This window comes from Dreissena polymorpha, chromosome 5, assembly GCF_020536995.1.
Source record: "Dreissena polymorpha isolate Duluth1 chromosome 5, UMN_Dpol_1.0, whole genome shotgun sequence".
NCBI lineage: Eukaryota > Metazoa > Mollusca > Bivalvia > Myida > Dreissenidae > Dreissena > Dreissena polymorpha.
Genome location: NC_068359.1, coordinates 6,125,899 through 6,137,794, shown reverse-complemented (window position 1 = coordinate 6,137,794; position 11,896 = coordinate 6,125,899). Strand labels below are relative to the sequence as shown.

The following is an 11,896-nucleotide window of genomic DNA, read 5'->3' as shown; positions in this document are numbered from 1 at the left end:
AAATTTTTTTCAAAAAATAGATGAGCTAAAAACGCACTAAGGGACCCCGTGACCTAGTTTTAGGCCCGGAATGGCCCATGTTCAAATTTGTCCTGGAGATCATTTAGATAAAACTTGTGACCAAGTTTGGTGCGGATTGGATGAAAACTACTTGAATTAGAGAGCGGACAAGATGGTGAGGTTTAAAAGGCACTAAGATACCCCCTGACCTAGTTTTTGACCCGGCATGACCCATATTCAAACTTGACCTAGACATCATCTAGAAACAACTTCTGACAAAGTTTGGTGAAGATTGGATAAAAACTACTTGAATTAGAGAGCGGACAACATTGTGATGTTTAAAATGCACTTAGTGACCCCGTGACCTTGTTTTTGACCCGGCATGACCCATATTCAAACTTGCCCTAGGCATTATCAAGATACAACTTCTGACCAATTTTGGTGAAGATTGGATAAAAACTACTTGAATTAGAGAGCGGACAACATGGTGAAGTTTAAAACACATTAAGTGACCCCGTGACCTAGTTTTTGACCCCACATGGCCCATGTTCGAACTTGACCTACACATCATCTGGTTACAACTTCTGACCAAGTGTGGTGACGATCGGATTTAATTTACTTAAAGTAGAGAGCGGACACCATGCTCAATGTGTAAAACGTACTTAGTGACACTGTGACCTAGTTTTTAATCTGGCATGGCCCATGTTCGAACTTGGCCTTCAGATCATCTAGATAAAACTTCCGAACAAGTTTGGTGAAGATCTGATGAAAACTAATTGAATAAGAGAGAAGACACCATGCTGAATATTAAAAAACGCACTAAGTGACCTGTGACCTAGTTTTTGACCCGGCAAGGCCCGTGTTCGAAGTTGGCCTTAATATCATCTAGATACAACTTCTGACCAAGTTTGGTGAAGATCAGATGAAAACTACTTGAATTAGAGAGCGGACAACATGCTGAATGTTTAAAATGCACTCAGTGCCCCTGTGACCTAGTTTTTGACAATGTAAGGCCGATGTTCCAACTTGGCCTTAAGATCATCTAGATACAACTTCTAACCAAGTTTGGTGAAGATCGGATGAAAACAACTTGAATTAGAGAGCGGACAACATGCTGAATGTTTAAAGCGCACTAAGTGACCCCGTGACCTAGTTTTTGACCTGGCAAGGCCCATGTTCGAACTTGGCCTAGACATCATGTAGATACAACTTCTGACCAAGTTTGGTAAAGATCGGATGAAAACTACTTGAATAAGAGAGCGGACACTTAATACGAACCAACAGACAGACCGACCGACAGACCGACCGACAAGTTCACTCCGATATACCCCCCTAAACTTCATTTGTGGGGGTATAATTATTCGCAATATAATTGTGTTAAAAAATACCAAAGAAACTTTTAACTGAAATCAACAGAATTCAGTGTTCTCTACACTATAAAGTTTGTATAAAAAAATCAATACACGCACACTTTCTAAGCTTTTCACGCATAAACCTTGAACTTGTACATTGTAGCATATTTTTTGCGCGCTTTTGTCGAGAAATATACATGATGACTGTATATTGGAAGCATTTGTAAACGTCGTGTTAACATTGAAATTCGGAAGCGTGTTTCGGATTACAAACAATTATTCTCATTTGGAAATTAAACGGGACATTTATTCTGGTGTTATATGTGTTATGAATTAAATATTAATTGGTCAAAACGCTTTACATGTCGTATATTCATTCATATTGTCGACGTACCTGTGAATAAAAACATTCATGAATTGTTTATACAATTATCTTTATTTTTATAAGCCACAGTATTTAAACAATTTTTAATGACAATGTTTTTATTTTTTGGCATACCCAGTAGCACACTGCTAACTACTGCGTTGCACAGCAGTCGCTGATAAGAACGGAAATTGTCTGCATTTACCGACTAGGCTAAAGTAATACGCGCCGCGGGTATAGCGAACTCGGCGGAACGCTGCGTTTAACCTCGCTTTCAAATTCCGCATAAACACTCGCTAGCAGGAATAAAAACGCGAAGTGAGCGCGTTTTTGGGGGAAAATGCGTGGAGTGTACTGTAGGATGAAATATGCCCCCTATAAACGCTTTGATAAAGTTATGAGCATTTTTCAAAACCTAAACGCAGATATCGAAACCTAAGGTCAAGTTCACAGGGGTCAAAATTTTTGTGCATATGGAAAGGCCTTGTCCATATACACATGCATACCAAATATAAAGGTTATATCTCAAGGGACATAGAAGTAATGAGCATTTTTCGAAACCTAAATGTAGATTTTTAAACCTAAACACGGACCCTAAGTTTAAGGTCAAGGTCACAGGGTTCAAAATATTTGTGCGTATGGAAAGGCCTTGTCCATATACACATGCATACCAAATATTAAGGTTACATCTCAAGGGACATATAAGTTAAGTGCATTTTCGAAACCTAAACGCAAAGTGTTATGGACAGACAGAAAGATGGACAGTGCGATCACGGGGGGCATAAAAATATAATATTTGAAATACCTTATAATTATTATAATAGCAATAAAAAACTTTAGTAAAACAAGTTTGCTTCATGCCGGAATTCACTCAAGGGACCTTCACAAAATCTAACCCATTACTGCTCCACCATAGAGGCTTTTCACTTTATTTTGTTTGTTTTGCTGGATTTTGGGCCATGTTACACAGTATTCCAGTCAAATCATTATGGTCAGTTCACCAACTCACTTTTTCTTGATGAAGCTGGTTTTACAGTACCAAGTGCACATTCTTATGCCAGAATGTGAAAACTCCAAAACGTGAATCAGCGGTATGGGAAGAATGGCCATAGAAAGGATTTCACGAACAAATCACACCAAATATAAGTGACCAGGTCATAACCCTCTTTTCTCAGATTAAGGCTCATATATGTAACTACTAAGCATGTATTTTCACCTACCTCCCTGTCAGCCACCACATCTATGAGTTCTCGAAGCTTCTCTCTGAAGCCGTTGTTCTCCAGACACACCTTGGCAAAGCCTTGCAACAGTCCCATCAGCTCAACAGATGTGTTCAGGTCAGGCTAGAAAACACACAGAATTCATCCTTATATGAGACTTGCTCAATGAAAAGTGCGTTAAGTGTCCACCCAGATTAGCCTGTGTGTACTGCACAGGCTATTCATGGACCAAATTTCCACCTTAACTGGATTTTTGACATGACCAGTCTTCATTTTATCGAAAAATACAATAAAAGCGGAAAGTGTCGTCCCTGATAAACCAGACTGCACAGGCTAATCTGAGACAACACTCTGGGAACATGAAAATTAAACCCCCCATTTCACAAAGCCTGACTCATAAGTATGATTTTATTCATGATGGCAGTCGCAGTATGGGATTTTATCATGTATATGATTGTTTTTTTGTTTTTTTCTATCAATATGTAATTTTCAATTTCAAATTATGTTCAAAATCCATTAAGTCCTGGCAACTTCTTTCATTTTTGTGTAAAACGCTGTACTCTGATTGGATACTTGCGCATCAAAAAGGTGTCTCACACTTCATTTTGATAACATGTTTTATTATTGTTTATAGTCACTTGAGTAATGTAGAAGTTAACCACTCTGCAAACTTTGAACATTTTTATACAGAAAAACTTATAAAACAACCTACAAACTTACATAGTACATCCGTACGGCAATATATATACCTCATGTCAAACTTTATTTGCTGGAGTATACAAACCAATTTTTAATTGGATTTGTATTTTCAAACATCAGTAGTCACAAAACCAACTAATAACTATAATAACAAACTCATAGTGGAAGAAATGATCTCAAAATATTGCTTACATAATGTTTTGCGAGGGACATTTTCTCCAAGGGCATCAGGCGTATTTCGAACCTGCATCCCTGTATGATGGAGACCTTAAGGTCCTCCACGTCCACTAGTCTCTCAGGCATGAGACAGGCCGCCACATCCTCCATACACATCACCCAGCCAGGGCACGACTCACTCTTACGTCGCGCTATGTACTCCAGCACTGTCACACACATTGACATTAGCAGATTGACCACAATTTATGGGCCACGCTATGAGGAAAATGGGTAAAATGCATGTGCGTAAAGTGTCGTCCCAAATTAGCCTGTGCAGTATGCACAGACTGATCAGGGACAATACTTTCCGCTTGTTTTGTGTTTTTCGTTTAAAGTAACTGTACTTGTAGAAAAACCAGTTTAGGTGTAAAGTGTCGTCCCTGATAAGCCTGTGGGAACTGCGAAGTCTAATCTGGGACGACACTTAACGCATATGCATTAAACCCCCTTTTCACAGAGCCAGTCTCATATTATTGTTGTAAGAATGAACAAAATAAAGTTACATCCCCCTCCCCACCCTCAAAATGAAGCTTGTGCTTATATTTAATCCCAGCTGTAATAGACACAATGTTCCCTTCTGTTGGAAATAACAATCTGACAAATAAAAAAGTGAGGAAAAATGTTGATTATTTGAAGAACAAGAGCTGTCTCCACAGGATGACATATGCCCCCAATAAACGCTTTGATAGAAGTTATTGAAATGCACTAAAGGACCCTGTGACCTAGGTTTTGATCCGGCATGACCTAGATATTGTCTAGATACAACTTCTGACAAAGTTTGGTAAAGATCGGATGAAGACTATTTGAATTAGAGAGCGGACACAAAAGTGTGACAGACTGACAGACAGACTGACGGACAGTGCGAAAACTATATACCCCCTTTTCTTCAAAAGGGGGCAAAAAAATTGTGAAAGATGCATGTAATATTGCCATAAGGCTCCTCAAATCCCTGACCAAATTCTAAGATCTGGACAAGATGTTTAATTTTTCATGACAAGGCATCAATACTGCTTTAGATTACGGCTGCTGGGTCTTCATTTAAGTTTCAAATTACAACACATTGAGACTACATTATTCAAACAAGACATGTGTCCATCGTACCCACGCTTATTGCCACTAGACAAATAAATGAGTGTTGTGTGGACTGACTTAATGTGACTTCTGGCAGGCAGTCCAGAAACTATATAATTCCTATTTGGGTAATATATCATGGATTTTTAATTCAAATGCGTGTTTCTAAAACACTACTTACAAATTATAATCGTTCTTTTAATTAGAATTTCTTCAAATCCGCTGACTTTCAGGGTAAAGTTTGTGCATTCTTTTTGGTCCAGTTCTTCTTCCCGGTAGTCAATGACTGCGTACACAAAACCATTCCCCTCCCACCACTCAAACCTCTCTGGTAACCCTGGGATACGAGTCTTCAAGTACTGTGGGGTCAAGATGAACTCATTGAGAGTGTTCATGTCTAACTTTCCCCGCCGCTCCAGCTGCCTCTCACCTGCACCCACTTTCTCATTCTGAATGTAAGATAATAACGCTTGATCAACTTAACCACTCTTTCAATAATAGGACATTTTTTTAGGTAAAACAGACCTGTAAACACAATGATTTGACTTTTATATAACATATCACTTATATGCAATTTATAAAATTTCAAAACAATTTTGTTTCTTGTAAATTGAATATTTTACAGAAAGTACTCTAAGAATTAGCACAAGATTTCTAAAGTCAATTGTTAAGATACACATCAATATAATGATACAAAAGGTTTCATGAATCCATGAAAAACCTATAAAAGCATTGCACCCTTATCAAATACAATCCTTAACTTGCAGGAAATATAATCATGTATAAGATAACGGCTACTTATATTGATTCAAAAATGGAAATAACAAGAGATGTGTTTGTCAGAAACACAATGCCCCCTATTGAGCCACTTTGAAATAAAATTTCAACTCATCATTTGACAGGTTTACAAATCATCTCCCTTTTAAAGCTTATTACTTCCCTTGGATTGTTTTTTTTTTACTTTTGACCTTGAAGGATGACCTTGACCTTTCACCACTCAAAATTTGCAGCTTTATGAGATACACATGCATGCCAAATAGTTGCTATCTTCAATATTAAACAAGAGGGCCAAGAAGGCCCTAGTTCGCTCACCTGAGAGGAGTCGGTTCATTAAATCTTTACCTAATGTCAAACATGACCTAGATATTGAGCAGACAAACATCCTGGTCAAGTTTCATCATTATTGAACCAAAGCTCTGGCGTAAGGAGTGTTTTTGTTTTTGTAAGATTGGAAATGGTGACCTATATTTTGAGTTGACCCCCCAAACATCAAACATCATACTTTGCTTACAAGGATTTTGTATAATATAATGAAAATTTGGACAATCTAATGGCAATAATTATGGCATTAATTATGTGATTTTGCTCATCATCAAACTTGACTGAGATCTTTCAGCAACTTTGATAAAGAATGCTTGAAAAATGTGAATGCTAGAGTGTTTACAAACCAAATGTGGACGGACGGACAGGGCAGGTCACAGGGGTAAAAAATTGTGTGCATATGGAAAGGCCTTGTCCATATACACATGCATACCAAATATGAAGGTTATATCTCAAGGGACATAGAAGTAATGAGCATTTTTCAAAACCTAAATGCAGATTTAGATGGAAAGGCCTTGTCTATATACACATGCATTCCAAATATGAAGGTTATATCTCAAGGGACATAGAAGTTATGAGCATTTTTCGAAACCTAAACACAGATTTCGAAACCTAAACGCGGACCCCAAGTTCAAGGTCAAGGTCACAGGGGTAAAAAATTGTGTGCGTATGGAAAGGCCTTGTCCATATACACATGCATACCAAATATGAAGGTTATATCTCAAGGGACATAGAAGTAATGAGCATTTTTCGAAACCTAAACGCAGATTTAGATGGAAAGGCCTTGTCTATATACACATGCATACCAAATATGAAGGTTATATCTCAAGGGACATAGAAGTAATGAGCATTTTTCGAAACCTAAACGCAGATTTAGATGGAAAGGCCTTGTCTATATACACATGCATACCAAATATGAAGGTTATATCTCAAGGGACATAGAAGTTATGAGCATTTTTCGAAACCTAAACGCAGATTTCAAAACCTAGACGCAGACCCTAAGTTCAAGGTCAAGGTCAGAGGGGTTTAAAATTGTGTACATATGGAAAGGCCTTGTCCATATACACATGCATACCAAATATGAAGGTTATATCTCAAGGGACATAGAAGTTATGAGCATTTTTTTAAACCTAAACGCAGATTTCGAAACCTAAACGCGGACCCTTAGTTCAAGGTCAAGGTCACAGGGGTAAAAAAATGTGTGCGTATGGAAAGGCCTTGTCCATATACACATGCATACCAAATATGAAGGTTATATTTCATGGGACATGGAAGTTATGAGCATTTTTCGGAACCTAAACGCAGATTTTGAAACCTAAACGCGGACAAGAGTTCAAGGTCAAGGTCACAGGGCTAAAACAATGTGTGTGTAAGGAAAGGCCTTGTCCATATACACATGCATACCAAATATGAAGGTTATATCTCAAGGGTCATAAAAGTTGTAAGCATTTTTGGAAACTTAAATGCAAAGTGTGACGGAAAGACGGACAGACAGACAGACGGACGGACGGCCAGACAGTCCGATCACTATATGCCCCCTTTTCTTTGAAAGGCGGCATAAAAACATCCAACCTCTAATAACAATTAACACATAAATGAAAAACAACTACACTGTATTATTATGAAAACATTAATAATCAAAGGGGAGTAACTACTGTTTTCTTAAATGCAATATTTAGAAGAGTTGTCTCACATGTTACATGACCTTTATTCATGATTGTTTGCAAGCCTTTTTACTATATAAATATAAGGAAAACTGCCACGTCCCCCTGGAAACCATGTTTTTCAACAGACCGGAACCATTTTCAAACTTAACTCACATATCTAGGTAACAAAAGTTCTGACAAAATTTCATGAAAATTGGGCCAAAAATGTTACTTCTAGAGTGTTGACATGTTTTCACTATATACATATAGAGAAAAATGCCCCACCCACTGGCGGCCATGTTTTTTTAACTATCTCGGCCATTTTAGAACTCGTCTGAGACATCAATTTTGAACCAATGTTTTGACCGACTTTCATGATGATTGGGCAAAAATTGTGACTTCTAGAGTGTTAACAAGGTTTCTCTATAGCCAAATAAGGAAAACTGCCCGCCCACTGGCAGCCATGTTTTTCAACGGATCGGAACCACTTTTGAACTCAACCAAGATATCATTAAGGCAAACATTTTGACAAAGATACATGAAGATTGGGCATGAAATGTGACTTCTACAGTGTTTACGAGGTTCTTCTTTTTTTTGACCTAGTTTTTGACCCGGCACAACCCAGTTTCGAACTCGGCCGAGATTTCATTGGGACAAAGCTTCTGACCAAGTTTCATGAAGATGGGACAAAAAATGTGGCCTCTAGAGTGTTTACAAGCAAATGTTAACGGGCGGAAGGACATACGACGGACAAAGACCGGTCACAAAAGCTCACCTGAGCAATCAGGTGAGCTAAAAAGTTATGACAAAACTTTAAATAAGTTTTGAGACACACACAATGAATGAATGAATGACAGACAGACAGGCCAAAAACAATACATCCCCGATCTTTCGATCCGGGGGCATAATAAAAGCATATTTGTGTCAGTAATATTAGTACAAAACAAAGCATACCTTTGGTGAAGCAGGTGTGATGTTGACAACAATGGAGCCCTGGGTACGGTCAAGCACCTTGACAACCTGAAAAGCAGTCACCAGCTCCAGATTCTTCTTGAAGTCCAAAGAAAGTGTACCATCCGGGTTCTTTTTCAGGGTCAATGCTTCCGGGTTACTTGAATCATAGCCATCGGGAATTTTGAACTGGGTTCTCTCCAAAAACTCTTCTTCTGACTTGAAGTCGCAACGCCGCCTGATCATGAGCGTTCCAGGCCGGTCCGGGTCAGCCACAAGGTACTCAGCTGTGTGGTTTTCTGCATCCCGCTTGGCTTTAGCCTGAGCCTCTTTCTTCTGTACCTCCAACATCTGCTGTTTGTGGAGCTCTTCTAGTTGGAGCTTCCTTCTCACCTGAGGACAGATTCATAACAGCTCTTATGACATTGTCATGACTGAGATTGAACATAACTATTCAAAGAACAAGAGCTGTCACCATAGGATGACATGTGGCCCCGAAAAACGCTTTTTTGAAACCTAAACGCAGATTTCGAAACCTAAACACGGACCCTAAGTTCAAGGTCAAAAATGTCAAAATTTGTGTGCGTATGGAAAGGCCTTGTCCATAAACACATGCATACCAAATATGATGGTTACATCTGAAGTGACATAGAAGTTATGAGCATTTTTTTTAAACCTAAATGCAAAGTGTGACAGACTTTCAGACAGACAGACGGACAGAAATGCGATCACTATATGCCCACCTTCAGGGGCATAAAAATATCTTTGTACAGGATCATTGTACTGGAAATCATTATACAACAATGTTTTATGACTTAGAACAAATGCATTACCGTAATTACTCTAAGTTTTCGGACACTCTAAGTTTTCGGACACCCCTTTTTTTAGCAAAAATAATTATTTTTCGTGACTCTTAATTTTCGGACACACGAGTTTTCGTCCATAATTAATGTCTCTAAGTTTTCAGACAGTATATTTTACAGCGCTATTTTACCAAATTTCGGTCCTGTTTTGGATATCTAATGCCACTTCGATCATGGGGTTTTACATCCAGATTAACATCATAAAACATGGCAGTTGCATGCCTGAGGGCAACGGACCATTACATTTGCGTTATTGGGTAAATAACCTTGTAAACCGGTATTAAACAATGGTTTCGCCCGATAGCTTAAGCGTTATGACAATTACCGGGGGTAGTGCCAATTAACAGTTCAATTATCTACCGCAATGGTACTCCCCATCTCAGTAAAATAACTGTGGCAAATACTAAACGCTTCAAAGTGTGATGCACCCAGGAGTGCAAGTTTTACGAACAATGGAAGGTGTTCGAGAACAACTACCGGAAATGAACAAACAAATAATTTATAGTTTGCTTTTTTATTTCGTTAATTACAGGTTCATACTAGCGAGTATCGGTTCATTACATGCTCATCTTTGAACTGGTTGGTCAAAGTACAACCTTGTAGTAATTTTCTGTCAAATAAATTAAGCAATTAAAATTATTTAAAATGCAGTGCAAACATATATAACTGTAAATTGTACTATACGGCATGGTAATTTACAAGCGCGTGCTATTACTGGTAGTCGTTGATATAATTGGCGCTATTTTTGGACACTTCAATTTTCGACCCTAAGTTTTTGGACACCTGTATTTTGTGAATATTTTTCGTATCTAAGTTTTCGGACACGAAAAAAATTAAAAAAAATTTAAGTGTCCGAAAACAAAGAGTAATTACGGTAAGTATCAAATCTACTAAGTATTCATACACATGGCAATGTCTTGTACCCTTCCAGTTACTCATATTTTTATTTTATTTGAGATAGTCACCTAGTTTTAAACAAAGTTTTGCTTTTGTTTGTAATATTATCAGAACAAACGTTTTGACAATTTTTGGACAATAAATGTGGCCTCTTTAGCCTTCAAAAGAATAAAGTGACCTAGATTTCAACCCCATGCCATCCAGTTTCCAACTTTGCCCAGATTTTGGGAAAACTGACTTGTCTCCTGGCTGCCATGTTTTTCAATAGACTGGAATCATATTTTAACTTGGCTGAGATATCAATTGAACAAATCTTAAAAGCAAGTTTCATGATGCCTGGGCAAAGAAGTGATTTGTTTAGGGTTCACAAGCTTTCAATATAGCTCTTTAAAGTAAAATGCCCCCTGCTGGCCATGTTTAGCAACAAACCAGAACCATATTTGAACAAACCCATGGTTTTATTTGGACAAACGTTCTGAGCAAGTTTCATGAAGTTTTGATTATGAATGTGGCCTAAAGAAAGTGTTTCTTCACTTTGAACTAGTGACATAGTTTATGATCCCACATGAACCAGTTCTGAACTCATCCGAGATGTCATAGCGAAAAATGTTTTAAGCAAGTTTCATAAAAGTTGGACAATAAATGTGGCCTATAAAGTGTCAACAGTAAACAAGAACCATGGAACTAGAAGCATGTACGAAAACATTTACCTCTTGGAGTGGCTGAGCGTTGTCTGTCTAAATAGTACAAAAGCATAGTTAAATGTTATGATCTATCTTTGGTGAAAATTAATAAAACCTAATGAATAACAGTAATATTAGACCTAAATGCATTTTCAACAAAAATCAGGCAAATCAAGTACAACACATGTCAACGAACAGAAGCAGCCAATCCATAAAAAGCCAAAACAGATTCTTCACGAAATGCTTAATTATTACATGCAGTGATGTAACCAAATCTAGGATTACTAAATGAGTTAGACAAGGGACAAAATTGTCACAAAACCAGGTTTTCAATTTAAAAAAAAAGTCTGATAAAGGGAGACAATTCAAAATGTGCATTGTTACACCCCTTGTGTCAAATTCAATCTATTTTTACTCTTGGCGACCTTGATTTCAATTTGAAAAACAATCTGATAAAGGGAGACAACTCAAAATGTGACCTTGGAGATATCGACAAAATTCTTTCGCGCGACACACCATCCAATGATGGTGAACAAATGTGTTAAATGATTTTAAAATTTCACAATGAATGACATAGTTATGGCCTGGACAAGCTCATTTATGGCCATTTTTTTACCTTTGAACTCAAAGTGTGACCTTGACCTTGGAGATATCGACGTAATTGTTTGGCGCCACACATTGTCCAATGATGGTGAACAAATGTGCCAAATGATTTTAAAATCTCACAATGAAACATTAAGTTATGGCCCGGACAAGCTTGTTCCGCCTGCCAGCCCGCCCACCAGCCCGCCCGCCGACATTCGCCAATCTAATAACCAATTTTTTCCTTCAAA

The 11,896-nt window shown here is 37.9% G+C and overlaps 1 protein-coding gene across 4 annotated transcripts in view; it reads right to left on the bottom strand.

Moving 5' to 3' along the window:
• LOC127882460 (uncharacterized) overlaps positions 1–11,896 on the bottom strand; it is a 60,724-nt gene that overhangs the window by 19,737 nt on the left and 29,091 nt on the right. For 3 of the 4 annotated variants that reach the window (XM_052431100.1, XM_052431099.1, XM_052431101.1), the window contains exons 7-11: positions 11,091–11,117; positions 8,624–9,013; positions 5,104–5,371; positions 3,828–4,018; positions 2,937–3,059 (exon numbers count right to left, since the gene is read on the bottom strand). In XM_052431100.1, coding sequence (XP_052287060.1) covers positions 2,937–3,059; positions 3,828–4,018; positions 5,104–5,371; positions 8,624–9,013; positions 11,091–11,117 — 999 coding nt within the window. The remainder of the gene's footprint in view (positions 1–2,936; positions 3,060–3,827; positions 4,019–5,103; positions 5,372–8,623; positions 9,014–11,090; positions 11,118–11,896) is intronic. The other variant, XM_052431102.1, reaches the window with a different exon arrangement.